This window comes from Amaranthus tricolor, chromosome 1, assembly GCF_026212465.1.
Source record: "Amaranthus tricolor cultivar Red isolate AtriRed21 chromosome 1, ASM2621246v1, whole genome shotgun sequence".
NCBI classification, from domain to species: Eukaryota; Viridiplantae; Streptophyta; class Magnoliopsida; order Caryophyllales; family Amaranthaceae; genus Amaranthus; species Amaranthus tricolor.
In genome coordinates, this window is record NC_080047.1 from 37,281,540 (window position 1) to 37,304,009 (window position 22,470).

Below are 22,470 nucleotides of genomic sequence, written 5' to 3' on the forward strand. Positions count from 1 at the left end.
CAATCTGAAATTTTCTTTCCCTGTTCTTCAATCTTCTTCCGCCTCCTTCAATCTTCTTCAACCTTCTGTTTTTCTTTCCCTGTTCTCACCGGTGACCTCCTGCCCCCTCTGTTCTTCGGTTTCCCCGTACTCTGTTCTTCCTCCATTCCATCCTCTCCGCCAGCAGCCCAGTCTCCTCCATTCCATCCTCTCCTCCAGCGTCCAGACGGTAGCAACCAACAGTACTCCCGCAGACCGGCAAACGCACCGCCCATAACCACCAAAGTATATACCTTTTTTTTTTCTTTCTTTCCCTAGAAATTTTAATTTCAATTGTTAATTTTCTATAGATTGCTTTGTTAATCGTTAAACAATCTTTGTTAATCAATTCGATCAAACTCATTGTACTGGAGATTGCTTTGTTTTGATGTTTTGATTGCTATTTCATTCGATTAAAGGACCAATTTTTTGTACTGGATGTTTGCTGATTTTTTCTTTTGATAGCTTTGTTATCTTTTGATTGCTTTGTTTTGATTGTACTGGACCTATTTTCTTTCATGTCTTCTCTGTTGCTCCCAATTCTTCCTCTTATCTTCTTATTAAAGTTCTATATTCTGGTGTTCTTCAATTTTTTCCATGTTTTCCATCTATTTTCTTTTATGAAGATGATACATTAATACCTAACAAATCCATCAAAGATGTTGTCTTTCCATGGTTTTTGTTGTTTTTTTTATGCTATCTTCGAGATTCGATAATACATCTGACATTAGTCAATTCATTTTTTTTTGCTTGAAATTATCCAAGTTGTACCACAATTGAGTCAACTTTATCTGGCATATGGGTTGTGAGCATCCAGGGTTGTGGTTAATCTTAAAATGTGCTTGCATACCAATCTAGGCTGCCTCCAATTCAAATGCTCAGTTTGTTAACAATGTCAATTAGCCATAGTAATGATTGCTAGATTAATATGATGATGCATATATACATTCACAGAAATGATTCCATCTCAATTAGCCATAGTAAGAAGAAGGAAGAAGAGACAAATTGAATTACTACTACTTCTCATGGTTGTTAACAATGTCGTCACACTCATGTACTTGGTGATGTGTATGATGGGTGTAATTGTTTATGAAATCGAACGACCACGTTATAGAAAAAGTGAGAAGAAACACCTTAGACAAAAGCACTTGGATGCACTAATCAAGGATAGTGATATAGTCTGCAAAAGTTAACTTCGTGTGAATAGAAAAACCTTTTATGTCCTTTGTGAGATGGTCAGAGATGTCGGTGGTTAAATGGCACTCGAAATATGTCTTTGGAGGAAATTGTAGCTATGTTCTTGTACACTTTGGCACATCATTTGAAAAATAGGACAATTAGAAGTCATTTCTTTCGAAGTGGAGAAAGTGTTAATAGAAACTTCCACCGATGTCTTCTTGCCGTGTTAAAACTACATACTCACTTGCTAAAAAAGCCGACACCTATAACAGAAGATTGTGAAGTGGATAGATGGAAATGTTTTAAGGTAATAACATAATTTCATCTATATTATTTAAAAATCTATCCACTTTGTTTTTTGTAAAACTTATCCCTCTTAACTTTTTTTTGTAGAATTGTTTAGGAGCCTTAGATGGCACTCATATTAGTGTTCATAAACCAAGTGAGGATAGAGCAAGATATCGGACAAGGAAAGGTTCTATTGCTATGAATGTGTTAGGTGTATGTAACCCTAATTTGGAGTTCATATATGTTCAACCTGGTTGGGAAGGATCCGCTCATGATGGTCGTGTCCTTCGAGATGCTATTACTAGGCCTAATGGTTTAAAAGTGCCACAAGGTAATCATACTTAGAATTTAGATTTTATATTGTGGAGTCCAATAAGCAATGTCATGACCTTTTTTTTTTTGCCATATGTCAAGGTTCCTACTATTTGGTAGATGCTGGATACACGAATTGTGAAGGGTTTTTAGCACCATATAGAGGTCATCGATATCACCTTAAAGAGTGGGGGGACCGACAACCAATTAGTGCGGAAGAGTACTTCAACATGAAACATTCTAAGGCAAGGAATGTTATTGAGAGATGTTTTGGACTATTAAAAGGAAGGTGGGGTATTCTTAGGACCCCATCCTTCTTTCCAATACGTACTCATGGGCGTATAGTTCAAGCATGTGTACTATTACACAATCTTATTCGAAAACATATGCCAACAGATTACACAATGTATTGGGATTCCAATAGTGAAGAAGGTGAAAGTGATGATGAGGGCCTAGATGATGAAGTTGAGTTGATTACTCAAATAGCTACTTCGGATGCTTGGACTACTTATCGGAATAACTTAGCACAAAATATGTTTAATAATTGGAGACTTAGGCATAGTAGCCAAACATAAATGTTTGTTTAGTTTATTTGGACTTATGTTTGGGTGTTCCTTTTTATGATGTAATCGAATTTTATGGTGTTGAGATATTTTTTTATGGTGTAATTGGATTATTTATTTTATCTTGCAAATAAGAAAATAGCCTTATTTGGTAATCTTTTTTTTTAATACATCATTGTTGTATAGGATGAATGTTGGTCAATTTGTTCAAAGTGGAAGAGGGAAAAACAAGCGATCATGGAATAAATCTGAGGAAGAGCGTTTGATTAATGGTTTGTTGGAGATGAGTGCTGATCCTTCATGGAAAGCTGATGGGAGTTTCAAAGGTGGTTTCAAGAATAAGTTAGAGGAGAAATTGAATGAGAAGTTTTCCGGGTGTGGGTTGAAAGCTATTCCCCATATTGAATCAAAAATCAAATGATTTAAGGATAAATATAATGTGATAACCGAAATGTTTTGCACTTCTGGTTTTTCTTGGGATAATGAAAAGAATATGATTGTTTGTGAAAGGCAATCTTATGAAGAATTTTGTAAGGTACACAAATACTTTGACTTGTTTACAATTTGTTAGAAATTCTTGTTTTATTCAAATTCTTGTTTAATTTCAGCAACACAGAAATGCTCAAGGATTATGGAATGTTCCTTTTCCATTTTATGATCAATTGTCAGTTATCTTTGGTGCCGATCGAGCTACTGGAGTGCAATCTGAGACTTTTGTCGAAGCTTTTGACAATCAAGAGAAAGAGACCATTGAACTAGATAAGGGTGGTAGTGATGAAGATGATGAATTTGATGATAATGAGTCCGTAAACCAATTAAAACAATCAACTCCAAGTGAACCTTCTTCAAAGAAAGCCAAAAAAGAAAAGGCTCCAAATGAACAAGGAAGGAAAAGGAAGAAGCCGGAGGTTGTGGACTTAACTTCTTCTTTTAACAATATGTCTTCTAGCTTTTCAAATCATATGAATGAGATGAACAAGCACATGTCTACCATTGCAAGTGCCTTCTCTACTACACAACTACATGAGCAAGCTATCATGGCTTGTGAAGAAGTTGAGGAAAATAAAAAAAAAAAAAATTAGTTAGTGAATTGCTTCGCATCGAAGGATTGACAAGATTTGAAGTAATGGAAGCTTCCAAGAGGTTGGCTTCCAATCCAAGTGAACTCTCACTCTTTTACCAATGCCCGGATGATGAGTGGAAGAAAGAGTTTATAATCAACCTCATTCATCCTAACTTGGGCAAGTGATGTAATGAAAATTCTTAACTTATAAATTATCTACACTTTGTGTTCGGTTGTCAAAAACATATATTGGAAACTTTTTGTGTAGAGATGTATTGACACCATTTTGAGTGAAAATGTATTGAACTAGCACTTTGTGTGTATGTATTTGTGTGTTTAATAAATGTATGTATGCATCTATATATATATATAAACTGGACAGAGAATCCATTCCATAATTGAACCAAACAGTGTGAATGGATTGAATATCTATTACAGGATTGAACCAAACAGTTTTAGTCTGGTATGGGGTTCTGAATCCATACCATCTTGGTATGGGGTTCCATACCATTCCAATCCTGCTCACTGAACTAAGTAGATTAATGCATTAGAAGGTGCAATGTTATCACCAGCAATAGTTGCAAATAGTGTCCAAATAGTGTATGAATAGTGTACATATTGTAGTATAAATATGCTTACACTTTTATATTGCAATCATACTAACGTATACTAATACACTTCTTATATTCTCCCTACTTAACATACTACTATTTTTAAGGTTTGTTTTGACAAAAAAAATAAAAAAATATTCTACATATCTACAAAAGTTTTTCTATAATTCTTCTTTGATTTTATTTTATTTTTGAATTGTAGTATAAATATGCTTACACTCTTTTATTGCAATCGTATTAAAGTATATGAGTTTACCAATCTGTTTTCAATCACTTATAATACTACTTTTCTCCTTATATTCTCCCTACTACTTAACATACTCCTATTTTTACGGTTTGTTTGACAAAAAAAAATACTCTACATATCCGCAAAAGTTTTATTTTATTTTTTGAAGGGAAAATGCAAATAACTACCACAAAATTTGAGTGTTTCGCGAATTACAGCTGTAAAGTTTAATTTTTGCGAATTATTGCCATCAAATATTAATTGTTGACAGTGTTCAGGCCACATGACCGGATTCGTACGTTTTGACCTATTTTTACCGGTTTAACTTTGAATTTCCACTCTTTCCCGTAATTAACTATAGTAATTAACTTCTAACTCCCTCATTCGCTCTTCTTTCATCATCATCATCATCACATTCATCTTATTTTCTCTTAAAATTTTTCAACTTAATAATTTCCTTTAACCTCCATCATTATCCATTTCTCCCAAAGAAGCCATTGAAATAACTTCACATTTTCCACCATAGAATTCCTTGCCTGACTTCTCCCCCGAATGGTTCCCACTCCCACCATAAACAAGATGAAATTCACCATAGCTCCTCTCCAAAATATATGTCCATGTCTTCCATTAAGGAAGAACCCTAACCCCATGATTGAAAACAAAAGAGGGGGGGGGGGGGGGGGGGGGGGGGGGGGTTTAGTTAAATGAAAATAGGGGGGGGGGGGGGGTTAGTTAAATGAAAATAAAGTATTAATTAGTCACTCAAAACATATTCAAAATTCACCTGTATGTAAAAATTTAAGCTATCAATATCAATTAGAGTATAAAATCATAGAAAATTGAAAACCCATTAGTTAAAAATTACTACTTGGAATCTCTAACGGCCCGTTTGGTTGATGGTAATAAAATAATGGGAATGAAATGTTATAATGGCAATAGTAATGAAGGAATGGATATGAGAATTGGTAATGAAGATTCTTTTGTTTGGTGTGCATGACTAAAGAATAGTAATGAAAGATAATATTCCATTGATTGCATTTGGTTATTAGTAATAAAAAATGGTAATGACTCTTAGTTTCATTATTGTATATTTGTATCTAAAAACATTATTGTATCTAAATTATTCTATCTATTGATTCTTTTTTAATAATAATATTTTTTTGGATAATTACATACATTACCTTTTTTTTCTTCATTATTTTTTTTCTTCAGCTCGAAACAACATTACCTTATTTTATTACCACAGTAATACTTCATTACCATTACAGCCTAATACCAGGTTGTTTGATGGTAATAAAAATGGCCCTTTTTGGTAATTTAATTACCTTATTTTATTACCATCCATTACCATTGAAGGCATCCAAACAAACAAATTTGTAATTACTTCATTTTATTACCATTACCGCCCTCTAATACCATGTACCAAACGGGCCGTAAAAGTACAAGAATCAAATTAACATAAAATATCAATTAAAATTTCAGTATTTGGCAACACAGGTTGGTTGCCTAATAAACAACCCCAAATAACCAAACATCGGCAATCACAAGTTAGGGTTCTTATTGAAAGTAAATTGGGGGTTTTTTTATCAAGAAGATTAATTGAATATTAGAAGGTCCAAGTTAGAGTTTATATTAATTTGGGGTTTTTGGATTGAAGTCAAGATTAATGAAAAATGATCAATTAAAGATCAATAAAGTGATTAAAGCCATTCTTATGAAGTTGGTCATCATCCATGACATTTTAATTTCTTAATGCTATGTTTGGGAACAATGATTTCATTTAAAGATTTGAAATTGGCTTAAATCTATTGTTTGGAAAATCAAAAATTTTCAAATTTGGATTTGAATCAAATTCCATCATTGTTTTCAAAGTAGTTAAAATTGAGAATTTGAAAATGACTACCCAAATCTTGTCATTCTTAAATTCTTCATTTATAATTTCATAAGGAAAATTCATAATTTAAAATGAAAATACAGTAAAGTTTTCTATGATGAATTGAGGTAACCTCATCAGACTCGCATGATTTAAGTTTAGTAATTTTTATGTTGATGAAAATAGTAGAGTTATTTGAAGGGTTTTTTTAGGAGAAAGGGATGATGGAGGTTTAAGAAAATGGTTAATTTGAGAAATTGTAAGAGAAAATAAGGTGAATTTGATGATAATGATGAAAAAAGAGTGAATAAAGGAGTTGAAAATTAGCTACTATAATTAATTCATGAATGAATTCATAAATGAGAGTAGAAAGTCAAAGTTAAAACCGTAAAAAATAGATCAAGATATATGGATTTGATCATGTGACCTGAACGCTATCAACAATTAATATTTAATGGCAGTAATTTGCAAAAATTATACTTTGCGGCAGTAATTTACAAAACACTAACTTTGGAGTATGCAAATTTTTTTTTTTAAAAAAATATGAATAAATGGAGTCTATTCCCGTTATATTGCTCAAAAAAAAAATAATTCCCACTTTACATTATGTGGGAAACTATTTCCCACATTACCGTCCACGTCAGAAATTTTTTTTTTTTTTTTTTTCAGACAAAACCGCCACTTGAGATGGCGGTTTGCCTTAAGCACTAAACCGCCACATGAAGTAGCGGTTTGCTTATTAATTTTTTTTTTAAAAAAAAAATTAAAATGACATGCTGTTTTGTACTGCTATAAAACCGCCACTTGAAGTGGCGGTTTGCTTACTTTTTTTTTTTTTTAAAAAAAAAAATTTAATAATGTTTTGTACTACTACAAAACCGCCATTTGAAGTGGCGGTTATCTTACTTTTTATTTAAAAAAAAAAAAAATGGTTTTGTACTACTTCAAGTGGCGGTTTACTATTTTTTTTTTTTTTTAAAAAATTAAAATCCACAAAACGCCATTTCAAGTAGCGGTTTAGTTCAGATCTCTTAACAAAACCGCCATTTCAGGTAGCGGTTTTATTAAAAAAAAAATGTGACGTGGACGGTAATGTGGGAAATAGTTTCCCACATAATGCAAAGTGAGAATTATTTTTTTTTGAGCAATATAATGGGAATAGACTCGAATAAATGTTGAAATGAGAAGATGGCGTGTTTAAAACGTATAGCAGATTAGGGCGTTAAAGCTATTATAATCGGTACATCATTCAAAAAAGGGAAAGCACAGCACAGACCTGCCATTCTCTCCTAGCTCGGCGGCCGGTGATATATGCGCATCTGTACTACGATTCTTATCTTTTTTCTTTCTTCTTATCGATCCCTTTGATTTCTGTAAGTTTTTTCATTAATCTTCTCTTTTGATTTTGTTTTCTTGCCGATCCCTTTCTGTTTGGCACTTCAATTCTATGATTAATGGTTTGTTTTGGAACACTATTAAGTTGATTGAAGCGGCAAAATTTGTCCTTCTCGAGCAAGTTTTGTGGGTTAGGGTTTGTAATTGACGATAGCGTATGTAGATCACCCCTTGTGGATTGTTGGGATATGAATTACTAATGAAATTAAGGAGTTTCATTTGTTTATTTTTTGAGTTTTGGCAATTTTATTATTTGTTTTAATTATGGAGTGATCTTGTGATTTTGGTACTATTTTAGTGGTGGTTACATTTGGTGCTGCGTGCTGGTTATCCTTTGGTATTGGGTGCTGAATTGTTAAATTCATTCTGATTGATCGAAATGAATAAATTATAGTTATGGAAAAATCACTGAAAACATTTCATGTGAATCCAATTCAATCCAGTATTTTTTCTCGTTAATTTCTATCACCATCCATAATCATTGGTAACATACATTTATGATTGTGTTGTCATGGAAATCGTTCAAGGATCTTCCTTAATTATTTCTTATAATCTCATGATCATTACTACTATATTTGCGGCCTAAGTTGCTGATGACATTTACCTGTTTTTACTGTGTTATTCTTGTATCTTATTAGCATTCGCTTTGTCATTTTCATTAGTCTGTATGCGATAATATACTGAAATACTGAAGTTTTTGGTAAAGATTTGCCTTGTCATTGTGTGCTGTATTGATTTGAAAAAATTTGTTTGTCTACACATATCTATTTTTTTTATTGCAAAACAAGTTTTTAAGTTAATTTATTAGTAGTATATTTACATATGAGCGTTTTTGCTGTATCTCTTAAAAGTAAGGCGTCTTTCAGCTTTTCCAGTTTTCCTCCTCTTGAAGTGTATCTTTATTTATTTTTTCATTTTTTTTCAGTTTTAATAACTGATAATAATCACTCATGATAGTGCTTTATTTGGTTTCGCAGAAAACATGTCTTATGGACGAAGTTATCAACCACAAGGAGGTACATTGTTTGAATTTCATGGACGAACCTTTCCCCGAAACCAAAACTATGACTATATGCAGAATGAGGCCTATTATAACTGCAATAGATATAACCAATTTGGGAATAGGATTTTTGATGATATGAGGAGACATGACTTTCACTCCAATGTCCCGGGAAACTGCAGAGAACGAGCACACCAAGGAAATTACTATAGGCCTCATCATGTATCACCATCTTCTAAACGGAGGAAGCTCTCTGAAAATGCCTGGGGAAGTGATGGGGCTTCTTATTGCCAATCAAATCATTTTGTATTTTCGACTACCAATCCCTCAGCCGAATCTTTATTTTTTCCTGCTACAGCTGCAACTAGTACAAGTTCTCATTGTCATACAGTGGGTAAACGTGGACGATCTGACCTGGAAGATGAAGAATGTGCAATTTTTATGTCTAAGGAGGAGATTGAGAGGTGCTCTCCCTCTAGAAAAGATGGGATTGATGTCTTACATGAAACAAGATTGAGATACTCATATTGCGGCTTTATTCACAACCTAGGGATGCGGCTAGATTTGTAAGTTTGATCTTTGGTTGCTATTGAAGTGTATTTGATGTATTTTTGATTGAAACCAACATTCATTTTTATTCCACATTGTTCTTTGTTGCTAATTGCTATATTTCCCTCATTCCTCAATTTGATTACATTTTCCTCCCCATTTTCCTCGGTTTAGTTATAACATTTCAATTTTTTCAAGATTCCACATAATTATTTTATTTGTTTCAAAATTTTCCATTTGTGACATTTTAAGTTATAGTTCAACTTTTTAACTACCTTTTTGTTTGTTACAAACCATATTGTAAAATTGTGGTTGTGTTCGAGCTTCCGTAACGATACGGTGATGCGGTAGTCATATTGCCAAATATCATCCAAAATCATGAGACATATCTTGATACAACTGTAATGCTGCTTTTTTTACACCTTGGCACCGCGGGTATTATCCGTTTCGGTAAATACAAACATCTAAACCCCTTTTAATTTGAAGTTAAATTAACCAATGTAGGTGGTTGACCACCACTAATGGATTGTTTGACTGTTTTTTTCAATCATGAATGTGATTTGTCATTTGAATGAAATTGAAGAACCCATTAAAATAACCCTACAATTGGAATTCAGCCCTGAAACAGGGCAAATGTCCATTTGCTTCAACCAAACGTTAAAGGTTTTTGGCCAGATTGGTTACCATGGCTGTATTATAAAATTAAGAGTATTTAAAGGTTGTAGTTGACTACAAAAAGGTTGAAAAATCTTCAAAAAATAGAACACAAATTTGAAAGGTCACATTTTGCACATTACCTTATTGATTGATTAATTATGTTGGACTAACCTTATCCTCACGTCACCTGTACATTTTTTTCTATTTATTTGGTATTGAAAGTAATTATTCATTAAAAAATTTACATTGCCGTTTCTTTATAATACGACTAATGATAAGCAAATACCAAGTATTCCAATAATACTTCATGCCATCTGATTTTTAAGTTATTTTTTGACAAAGGAAGTAATTAATTAGTGTTTGTGTTTTTTTAATTACTCCGTGATGTATTGCTTTTCTATTTACATTATTATATATTATGTAGGCCACAAACAACAATGGGTACTGCAATGGTTTTGTGCCATCGCTTTTTCGTCCGACGCTCTCATGCCTGCCATGATAGATTTGTAAGTTAATTATAATGCCTATTTCCTATCATCGACGAGTTGTTGGAAGTATTAAGGAGATGATTTGGTAACATGTGACATAATTGATGAATTTCTCTTGCAGTTGATTGCGACAGCTGCTGTCTTCCTTGCTGCAAAGTCTGAAGAGACCATACGCCCTTTGAATGACGTATTGAAATCTTCTTGCGAAATTCTTCACAATCAAAATTTTAGCTTCTACATGCTTTCTATTGTGAGTATATTTAGCTGTGTTTACTATGTTAAAAAATGTGGCTACCACTTCATATTCGCCTAGGATTTTTTTGCAGTAAAAACAACTTTTTAAATGAAGATGTTGGTATATGCATTTCTGTGTGATGCCTTTTATTCTTGTGGCCATATGATTCTCATGATTGTTTTGGATTTTTTTAAAAGATCATTATGGAAGAAGAATGCTACCCAAGAACAAAGTCAGATTTTTCTAAAATAAATATTGCTTAGATTAGGAGAAAGAAATAACTAATACAAGCTTGTATATAATTTTTGTAAATTTTTAATGACTTTTTGAAGCTTTAGATGTTCTTTCGAGTATGTTTCTTTTGTGAATTTCTCTATTGTTTGGAAAGTAATGAAGTTTTCATTTAATTTAGTTAATTTATAATGTACACATCACATGCTCATCCATTTAGCATCAAGTAGTAACATCTCTTGGATGATTTTAGCGTTTCTCAGATGAGTAATAGTTTCAGATTTTTCAGTGTCCTAGTCTCCTGGACTTACTTTTATGGTGGTTGTTTAGTACGTATCTTCACCAAAACACACATGCATATATGCCCTCCCCCATCACAAAACAACACGTACAAATGTATACATATGAAGCACATTGGACCTGCTTTTTTGAAAATAAATTTTTTGCTAGTCTACTTGGAGGTGCCGGAAGTGCACTCCTAGCATCTCGAACATTTCTACCACCGACGTACTTGTAATTAGCAATGATCTCAGATCTTACTATGGGGTATAGTTTGGTGAAGTCTGAAACTTGGATTGGGTCTGGTTAAGTTGATTGTCTGGCTGCTTACCTTGACTTGATTTAAGAATGTCATGCATTATTGTATGCCATTAGTTTGAACTGCATAACAATAGAGTTCAATTATGCAAATATGCATAAAAGTTTGCTTATACTTTCACCTTTTTAAATACTCTTCTGATTCCTTTATTTCTTGATTTAGTGTCATTGTACGTAGATCTGAATTGATTATATTAGAGTTTTATGGTTTCACCATTTTTCTTCCGGCAAAATGTTACACCATGCAGGATTGGTTTGAGCAATATCGGGAACGAATTATTGAGGCAGAACAGTTAATATTGACTACCTTGAATTTTGAGCTCAGTGTGCAACATCCTTATGATACCTTGACATTAATCCTCAACAAGCTAGGTGTTTCACAGACACACTTGATGAATCTAGCATTAAACTTGGTTAGTGAAGGGTAAGTTTGAAGAAGTAAGATATTTTGTTTGGTATTACACAATCTTTGCTTGCTTGTGCCTTTTGTTTGAAGCGATGTTGTGTTGGAATGTAGTGGCTTTGGAGGTAATTAAAGGTTTAATGTTTTGGTGTAAGGTATTGCTATTTGGAATTTGCTTGTTCATTTATCCTTATTTTGTTTAAAAGTGGAGAGCTCAAGCCCAAGTGCATGAAGGCCCATTCTATTTAGAGAATTGCAAAGTGGATGGTTATCTTATCACTGAATTTCTATCAACAACTGGTTTAGGGGAATGTATTTTCCAAGATATTTGCTATTTCATGATATTGTTTTTTGTTTTCATCTCATGTCATTGTTTCTTATGAGCAGTTGTTTACTTTTATCTACAGCGTAAAGTATTGATTTTTTGGCACGCAAAATAATTGCAGGGTTGATATGCCTAGCTGGCGGATTGATTTGCTATCATGAAGTTATGTTTTACATCTGAGGTTGAACTGCCGATGTGTTATGGATTCCTTAACCTGAATAATACCTGTCAAGATGGTATTTGATAGTAGCAGATTGACTTAGATTTTGTTCCATAAAGGATTCTAGTGACTTTTTCAGTTTCTTATTGTCACTGAACCAAAAAAGAAAAGCAAATTAGAATATACGGTATTCACTCGCTGATCTTTGTTGCGACGATTTTAGTTTTAAAGGTCCCATGCGCCCTAAGGCGCGTCTAAAGGCTCTAGGTGTCAAGCGAAAGTACTAGCCTTTGGGTTTGAGCCTTTGAGGTGTCCCACAATACAAAAAAGGAAATTCTACCCCCCCCCCCCCCCCCCCAAAAAAAAAAAAAAAAAACAGAAAAGAAGAAATATAAAGAGTAAGAAAAAGGGAAGAAAAATAAAGAAAAGAAAACATATGTGGTGGGTGCTTGCATCGAAAGAGCTTCATTTTGAGGCTACAACCAAAAGGCGCTCCGGAGCATTTTCCTTTAAGTACTACAAGGCGCTCGCCTTATGGAATTGCCTTGGCTAGTCTTATCAAAGCGTTTGACCCATTGCCCACATAGGCGCTAGCCTTGGTGAGCTATTTAAAACTAACTTGAAGATTGATGGTTCAAATTTACTAAGATGACTTTCACGTATCTTGCTGTTGGAGTGGTCTGTGACTGTCTGTTTTGTGTTATGATTGAAGGGACTTGGTCAGAAAAATTTCTAGGACCTGCTGCAGTGTATTCTACTCTTTTGTTGATAGGTCCTTGAAATTTGAAAAACGTTTTCATAGTTAAAGCTCGTATTTGTGGATAAGAATACAAAGCTTTAGTAAAAAGTGAATTTAACAGCCATTGCTTCATTGGCTTTTATGTTGTGAGCTGATCCTTTAGGGTGCGTAAATGTAGAAGAAACCTGGTAAGCTGAAACCAATTTTCGAGTCTTGTGTTTGAAACCTTTTATATTGCTCTAGATACCGGGATTTACTTGTACTTTATCATTGTTTTCAACATTTTATTGTTTGGAACTTGGATATGGCTGGTTTAGGGATGTAAATGGCGCTTCTCGGAGATTCAAGAAATGGTAAAGGGGGGAAATTGATCGGAACGTTTACTACAAATCACCAACATATTAACTTACATAGAGTATATTCCATTCGGGGAATTTAGGATAAATTGAGGTTTAGCCTAACCTTCAAAACCTACATTTTAATTGGGGAGTGAAAGATTTCTCTTCTATGTTAGAAAGTCGTTCTTGAAATCCCTGGGTGTGTTTCACATTACGTGGACTTTGTTTAGTAATCTGGAACCTGATTCTATATAGCTAGGGCTTGGGAGTTAATTAGAATTTCAAATGTCTTTTATTTGGTTTTTATTTTGATGCACAAGTATAATTTTTAGATAAATTAGTTTTAAGCAGTTCACTTTGTCTTCTGCACCTGTGGTCTCCCATTTTCTTTTGTGTGTGGTTAAGGGGGGTGCTGAGAGATGATGATGGTCCTTTACTTCCATTTCCTTTGGTTCTAAATATTTGCAACACTATCCATGGTTCTGGTGTTTTAGTTACTTTTCGTGTTGACTTCATCTTGTAGTTATTCTAACGAGACGATGATGGTCCTTTACTTCCATTTCCTTTGTTTCTAAATATGTGCAACACTATCCATGGTACTGGTGTTTGAGTTACTTTTCGTGTTGACTTTATCTTGTAGTTATTCTAACTTGGTTACTTATTTACCGTTGAGACTATGTTTCACGTAAATTTGCTCAATATTGAGGTGGACTCTTTGTTTATCTTGGTGTTGCATACATGGCTGAAGTGATGTAAATGTGTTAAGAAGCTATATCTAAAGCAATATCATGAAATTCATCATCTTGATGGATTGTTACACTTAATGAGCTGATAGACTTTTTCAGAGACCCAAATGTTAACCATGTCATGTTCATTTGAGTAGCTCACTTGTGAACTCAAGATCCAAAATGTTGGTTCCATGTGCATTTGGGGATTCCTTCTTGTACACTTTATTTGGGGTTTTCTTGTATGTGCTGGGATGAATGTAAGAAGTTTTCTTAAAAATGTTGGAATGCCCTATTTGTTTAGAACATCTTGTAAGTTTTCCCAATCAATAAGCTACATTTCCATATTAGGAAATAGTCCCCACATTGATTCTCGTCCACACAGTTTTCTATTTCAATAGAAATCACACAATTTGAACTTTTTATTTTTATTCTCCCGATAAGGATAAGTACAGATTATGATTGTTATATAAGTCATTTATGAACTAGTAAACTATGATAAATGTGGTTCAACTTACCAAAAATCAATCAGTTTCCATTCTAAATGTATTTTTTTAAACTTAGTTGAACATATTGCATCTAACCCAAACTTATCAGAATTTATTTGACTTGAAAAGGTATATGTGTAAGAGATTCATCTTATTGACCCTTATATGATTTAATATGAACTGGTTGGCATATATTGGCAAGTGTGAGCTTATTTGAAATTAATTGCCTTAAAAGGCTGTAGAAGCTTTTTCACTTTTTTCAAATCGATGTCAGTATTTACAATATTTAGTTTGAATTATGTAGCAAAAGGTATGCTTAATTTATGTGTCATATTTATTTTGATCTTTTATTGGAAATAATACCTTGTTTATTTATTATCTTGATTTGTATAAGTAATTTAGTACTCCATTTTATTACACTACCACACTAGTTACATTATTACTTTTAGAAGAATCTCACTCAAGTGGCAAAATATGTTCTCGAAAAAATTGACATGATATGTTTTGATTTAACTAGTTTTGTTTTCTAAGTGGAGGAGAACAAAATCTAAGACATTGATTTTGTTAATTAATTTTGCTTATTTGTCTAGATGCTATATTTAATGTGTCCAAAGATTTATAGTTTTCTTTTGAATTATAATGGATTGTATTAAGATGGTTCATTAAATCATGTGCACTTCTTATTTATTTGAAGTTGTAGATGATATTTGCTACCGAGGATCAGCCGAAAATAACCTCTTTGTTACTTCTAACAAGGGTCAGGTTGCGTACATCCAACTCCCAAACCCCGCTTAGGTGGGAACCATTTAATGACATTGGAATAATGGAATCTTATCTGGATGCTAAATTTATGTCCTTTATTATGATTGGGCCAAAGATTTATATTGCTTTGATTTTGGATTCAAATGGACTATTTCAAAATGCTCGTTTAATTTAGTGCATTTCTTATATATGTGAAATTGTGAATGGTGTTTGCTACCAGAGGTCGATTGGGAACAGTTCTTTTTGTTATCATCAATAAGGGTAAGGTTGTATACATTCGACTTTCCAAAACCATTACTTAGGTGGAAGCCCTTAATAACATTGGGGTTATGTAAGGTTAGCTAGATGCTAGATTTGGTCAATTAGAAACAACATTGTTTTAACGAAGACAAGGTTGTGTATATTGACCCCTTAATATCACCTAGGTGGAAGGACTTGAACCCTATAGCTTATTAGTGGGTCATAACTTGAAAATTTTGACTCGTGGCTCGAAAATAACTAGATTTGAAAATTTAGGAAAGAATCGGGTCGAATTGACTGTATTGACATGTTATGTTAATTTGGCCAACCTTTTCATTCCAATGTCATCATTTTTGTTGCCGGCACCTATTACATTTCTAGTCAATTTTTAATACTTTGAGTCCACAATTGTTGTAGTTTTAAGATGATAAAATCGGGATATTGATCGTTTTTATATAAAATATATTCTATAGAAACAAAGTATATATTTGTCTTCGAAAAATATTTTAACTATAAGAAAAGGATACTACCCGACCCGAAATTGACCCAATCAAAAATGATACAACCCAAAACCAGCTTGATCGTTTTGTTTTGACAGATCTAGAGGGAAGCGTAAGTGGGGGAGCTATTTAATGACATAGGGTAAGGGTAATAAAAAAAGGGTGTCTATATGCTAGATTTGCTACAATAAGAGTGTATTGGTTGAAGACTCATTTCTATTTGCCGTCAATCCTCTTATCCTTGTATATACTTTCTGTTTTTTTTTGAAGCACACATTTTCCCTTTTGGGAAAATTTTAATTAACTGCACCAATTTCTGTGGACACCGACAAGTTTACCCTAGTTCGCATTTTAACTACCCACATGGGGGACCACATACTCTTTCTTCTATTCACATGGCTATATTGGTGTAATTGCACACTGATCTCATTCCTTATTTTTCACCTCCAAACAAAAGGCGCACTTCATAAAATTGAAAGTATGAACTACTGGTAGAAAACTTTGTATTCTTTGCCATGTTTCTTTGGCATAAACATCCCAAATCTCTCTCATTATTTTCCAAGCAGGAATATGTCCTATGAATATTAAGATGGTGCTTACAGAATGTAGTTCTGCAAGAACGTACATACTATACATTGAGCACTTAGATGAGGCGCTAAGTGATCAAGTTCGTTTGTTACATTTCGACATTTAACTTGGGCTATTGACATTTGAAATCTGGCCAAAAATGGAAATGTAATGAGCTCTAGCATATCTACACATAAAGAACTGGAAGCTTTTCCCTTTCGTCTTATACTGTAATCTTGAATGCCTGTATCCTTGTTGTACTTTCAAGGTGAGAATTTTCCTTATGTACTCAAGAACTGCATGAAATTTGGCCAAAAATGGAATGTGTTGCATATCTATACACAAATAACTGGATAGTTTCCCCCCTTGTCTTATACTGTAACGTTGAGTACCTGTATCCTTGTCGTATTTTCAAGGTGAGAATTTTCCTTATGTTCTAGGAACTGCACGTAAAATTGAGATTTGTATGTTGTCCAAGTAAGTTTTATAAGTTATTCAGAAACAGGAGTTGTCTATTGGAGTCTCTCTGAGTAAAGCACTGCGTTAATTAGTGAGCAGTCTCTAACGGCCCTGATTTTTTTTTGGAAAATGTTCATATGGATGATGGTGCTCTATCATCAACTGCCATTTTTTCTGTTGGGTAAGGGTTAAATATTCATTTTGGCAAACAAGTGATGATGTAGCCTATGGTGTTGGTGACTATCTTAAGAGGGTTTGAATGGTTGCCGAGCTTCCCTTTCTTTTTACGAGTGTTGTGAAATACCACCACTTGGTTATTCCAAGCATAATATTTGGAAGTGATGGTTGAATTTTCTGATGGTCGGCCGCTTGATTAACTTATCAATTCCCTCTGTTCTGCCATCTGAATGTTTTGAGTTTTTGGACTACAAATATGTCCGTGGTAACAAAGCTGCTATTAGAGCTTACTTGGAAGCTGGTATGATCTCTATATATGATTGTGAAGTGTATCTGTAGTTTTTGTACTCTTATCAGCATCCAGATGAAGAGTTCAACCTTTATTTTTGGTAAGGAAACATGTCTTAGTTTGTTCTTTTTGCAACCAAATTGGAAGGAATGTTGCTTTTCATCCTTTTTCCTCCCTCTTCTTTAGCTTTGGAGTCCTCTGCCTCTCTAGAGACCTTGTTTTTTTCTGATGTATTGTTTTCAGGCTGCTGGAGGTACAGCTGAAGTTCTATATAGATTCAGTTGCTTTGGATGTTCTTTCAATCAGCCTTTCTTCAGCTCCTACAGTCTTTTTGATGTTGCAAATGCTGTTGTTTGCAGGTTTCGCAGCTCTCTATGGCTTCAGTTTAAGCCCCATCAAATTGCTGCTGGTGTTGTGTACGTTGCTGCCAAGATGCTGAACATGAACTTTGACTCCTGCTTGAGCATTTGGCAGGAATTTCAGACTCCACCAGCTGTCCTTCAAGGTATATGCTTATGTGTAAAATTTCATTCTTGATTTGCCTTCGCCGTTTCCTAGTTATTCGATCTCTTCTCAATTTTGGGAACTTCTAAATTTGGACTATTTTTATGGGTGCTTCTAAACATCAACATGGTGATCCCTTCACTTTTCTTGCTTAAATTCTTAATTTTTATGTATATCCACTTTACCTTTCAACTTCTTAAATTGCAAGGAGGCTTGTAAAGATCTCAATCTCATTGTAAAAAGTCTTTTTTGTGATCCAACAATTGAATAGCTGTCATCCAAAATTTTTAACTACGTTTTTTGCTTGCCTTTTAGAAAAATTAGCCTGTAAAGGATACTTGTGAAATGAAGGTTGTAAAATTTATAATATATCATAATATTTAAACCATTCCATGAAAAATTAATGAGGAGACACTTCTCGCAAGGTGGTTAACATTACAAGATTTAGATGCATGAATAAAATATCTTCCATATGGAGAAGCCTGAAACACAATTGTGGCTTATTTTCTTGATTCCCTGGGTCCCTGGTAAATTTCGAACTGTGGATGCTCAGACAAATACGATGTAATGAATTACACATCTGGGATGACTGATTTGTTTTTTTTAATCCTTCTCTATTAGAAATCAGATTGAACTTATTTTAGATATCTTTTCTTGCCTTTGATGTTCTGAATCTGATGTTTGTTGGCCTTTAACTCCTGAAATGATTGTTGTCTTAGCTACTTTATCTTTCTGAGGGTTAATGTCTTTTGTGTACATGTTTGTTGACTTTTCATACCTATTTTAGATCTCTATAAGAAATGACCATTACCTATTAACGGCATAACAACTCTAGCTTCTTTTAACAAGTTTTGTTTCGTATCATAACTAGTTAACTACTTGTTGGTCTACTATTCCAAAACTGCTGTTCAGCTCCATTTTTCTCATATAGAAGCTTTTTCAGTTTTCTCTTTCTCTCTTCCCTCCCCCCCTTTCCTGCTCCCATCTATGTTTTGTATTTTGTGAAAAAAGGCAAACAAAGGTAGTGGGGCAAAGTCGGTAGTGTAACATAACTCACAAACTAATTGGCCACTCTTATGAGAGATTTCTCAATGAGATGGCCTCAAAACAAGGAGCTATATTCTCATAATTTGTATTAGTTGGCCTATTTAACCCATGTATGAGGCATCTCATAGTGAGACGGCCACATACAACAATTCGCAGATATGCTATTCGCTCGAAATGCCCCCAATATAGCCGAAAATCGACCATAAATCGCCTTTTCCGATTCACATTAAGGTTAGTGAATCATGTGACACCGTCATACGGATATAAGGAAAAAATCTTTTACGGGCATGTTTTAAGGGGTTTGCTTAACTCCATTGTAAATAGCTTCACAAACTACTGCTATAGACTTATGAATTTTTCAAGATCGACTATCTGTCCTTTGTTTATTTGCACTCGTGTTGTAGAATTATCTCAAGGGAGTGCGAATGTTCTGGTGTCTGGATCAGCCAACGTAAATATGCTGACATCTTGTTTTGCCATTTATTACTATTTATATCATTGTTCAGCTTGTATCATTTTCCGATTGCAGATGTAGCGCAGCAGTTAATGGAGCTTTTTTCAGGAACAAATATGAATACATGGTGATAGTATCAGGGACCGAACCAAAGTCTTGGACCCTCTAGATCTGCTGATTGTTTGTGTTGTTTGAAAGTGTAATTAAAGACATGGAAATGGAAGCTGATTTTTCATGTGTATAGGGTAGCGATATTCAGACATGTTATATTTTATGGTTGTGAAAGATTGATTTGTGTGGAGCTTCCAACTTGTTTTCCAAAACAGATTGGAATGTTGGTTGATGTATGTTGTAAAGTAATGCTAACTCTGATTGTGCTCCTGCTAATATCTTCAAATTGTGATTCGAGAAAATTACTTGTTTTTTTTTTTTTGAATAATTCATACTGATGTATGAGTTGTTTGTAGTTAAAAATGCGCATCGACATGCGATCGAAGATGGGAGGTATACAATGGTTCAAGTCCAATAGTGTGGTTCTGTTTTTGGGCAGGTTGGGTGTAGAAAGAAAGTATTTGTTGTACTTGCCATTTTTTTCATGTGATATGGACTTAGGGTAGGTCATCTTGGTGATTTCTTCCTTATGTACTAACACAATTACCTTAGGAGTAGTTTAGATGTAGTTCTGTTATATACATACAGCCATGCATGCACAAGTGTAAATAATAGTAGTTATTGATGTATGTGGGTGTTTGGTAAAATAATTCATTGGATAATTTATCTTATTAGACACGAATGGATGGTATGTTGTCAAATTGTCTAACGTTTGTATTTGATAATGGTTGAAACAACTACTAATGAATCAACTAATTTTTGAACAAGCTGGTCTTAATAGTGTGTTTAAAATCGGCTAGTCAAATCAATCGATCTTGGCCAAATGAATTGCTTTCATAAAAGTTCCTACACAATTGAGGAAGATTTTCATCATGTACAAAATAGATCATGAATTAGTAAATACATTCCATTTCAAGTGAAACAAAATTTTATTATCACTATCTTCAATAGTGCGTCTTTGTTGTTGCTCACCGCACAAAATCACTTGGAAGTACACCTGTTTAAATTAATTCAATCTGAAATTGATCCCAAAGTCAACTGAAAGTTAGTGGTTATAACAAAGAAATTTTAACACGTAACCCCAAAAAAATCCTACTCGTAAATACAGAAAAATTGGGACATAATCGATTGTAATACAAATTCGAACTTTTTGACGTTTTCTTAATTTTGCCTTTTTTCAATTATGTGTCATTATGTTTAGTCAGGATTTAACATTTTAGTCAAATTTTATATCTTGAGTCAATATTTCTTTGTTGTAGCCTTAAAATCGGTATAATAGTAGTAATAAAGATAACATTTTCCTTAAAAAAATTCATAATATGTTAAACCGACTTAAAGATAGCATAATCAAACTCGAGAATGATCCGACCAGAAGTGATTCCCACCCAAAACTTAATAGGCTAATTATGCGCTGGTCCTGGGACATGAGTGTGTGAACTTCTTAATGACGAAGCTATATTTATGCGTCAAACAACGTATAAATAATAATGATAATAATAATAATAATAATAATAATAATAATAATAGTCCTTTAAGTGTTGGTTGCTTCTTCTTTCTTGATTACATTACAGCTGTTAGCATTAAGACAAGACTACTCCATGAAGAAAGCTGATTATACAGTAAACTAATTATTAATTACTATTAATTAATCCCAAGTAAAGTATAGATCTGTTAAAACAAGTGATAGTTATTAATTATATACTATATACCTACGTTCCAAAATGCTTATAACATTTGACCCAAAATGCTTATAACATTTGACTTTTCACGCAGTTAATTAATGCACTGACTCAATCGTTATATCTCTAATTATGTACTTCCTCTGGATTGTAATAGTTTCCTAGAGTTCGTGTAGCAACTACTGTTCATCAACTAATTTTATTTGACATATATTTCTCTATGTATAATGTAAAGTATAGTCAAGTGGGGATCTTATTTAATTCGTCTTGATGCATATTTTCATAATATTAACTTTTTAGAATTTTTTATCATATAAAATTAAAGATATTAAAGATTAAAATTGTGTATTTGTATAGCATGAAAACAGAAATGTAGCAATTATTAAAACCAGAGGATGTATAAATAAATTGTAAAACATAAACCATCCTTTGCTCGATTCGCTAAAAATAAACTTAACTATTGTTTATTTTTAAATAAACCCACATATTTAGTATAATTGCTGAAAATAAACTCAACTATTGTTTTTTCATAATTCGTGACTTACAAAGAATTTTCGAAGATTGTTATAAACAATAGATCAGCTTATTTTTAGCAAATATAACTAAAAGGTGGGTTTATTTACAAGTAAATAACACTACAAAAACAAACTCATATCAAGACAATCTGTCGCTGAGCTTGGCTACGGGATGGAGACGGGAAAGTCCCGTCGTCGCCAAGGTTGGTTACGAGCATTTTCTGTCTCCATTTCGTCGTCATTTTGTCTCCAAAGTTGGCTATGAGCATTTTCCGTCTCCATCTCGTCGTCATTAATATTCTGTGATAATTCAAATTCGCGGAAGGAGAAAACTTGAGTTTATAAATTTTTCACTTTAACTTTCACACTTACACCTTCAATAATCTTCAATCTCTTACACTTATTAATCTTTAACTTTCAACCTTCTTCAACCATCAACCATCAACCTTCAACCTTCAACCTTCAATATATATTCAACCAACGTCATCCATTTTCGATTCGTTTTCTAACACTTTTTAGTTTTTTATGTAGTTCATATGTTGTTGTTATTTGATGATAGTTTATATGTAGATTTGTTTTTCGATTTGTATGTTGTTGTTGGTAAATTTTAGTTTGTGCTTTTTGTTTTCTTTTGGTTTTTTTTAGTTATTTTTATTTTTGATAAATTTTGATTTATATGTTGCTGTATGTGTTGGTAATTTTT

At 33.4% G+C, this 22,470-nt stretch overlaps 2 protein-coding genes across 3 annotated transcripts; both read left to right on the forward strand.

The window, feature by feature from the left end:
* The first annotated feature begins 974 nt into the window (after positions 1–974).
* Positions 975–2,781, forward strand: LOC130810324 (uncharacterized). Its single transcript, XM_057676338.1, has 5 exons — positions 975–1,196; positions 1,259–1,504; positions 1,591–1,816; positions 1,900–2,353; positions 2,547–2,781. Exons 1-5 carry the CDS (start codon positions 975–977, stop codon positions 2,779–2,781), a joined length of 1,383 nt encoding a protein of 460 aa, XP_057532321.1.
* Positions 2,782–7,328: 4,547 nt separating this feature from the next.
* Positions 7,329–19,875, forward strand: LOC130816066 (cyclin-T1-4-like). 2 transcript variants are annotated; one of them, XM_057682649.1, is made up of 7 exons: positions 7,329–7,506; positions 8,506–9,094; positions 10,159–10,240; positions 10,344–10,472; positions 11,534–11,709; positions 17,817–17,962; positions 19,538–19,875. In XM_057682649.1, exons 2-7 carry the CDS (start codon positions 8,511–8,513, stop codon positions 19,591–19,593), a joined length of 1,173 nt encoding a protein of 390 aa, XP_057538632.1. In that variant the 5' UTR covers positions 7,329–7,506; positions 8,506–8,510; the 3' UTR covers positions 19,594–19,875. The 2 variants fall into 2 exon arrangements, with proteins under 2 accessions (XP_057538632.1, XP_057538640.1); XM_057682657.1 differs by lacking the exons at positions 17,817–17,962; positions 19,538–19,875 and adding an exon at positions 12,135–12,522.
* The last annotated feature ends 2,595 nt before the right edge of the window (positions 19,876–22,470 follow it).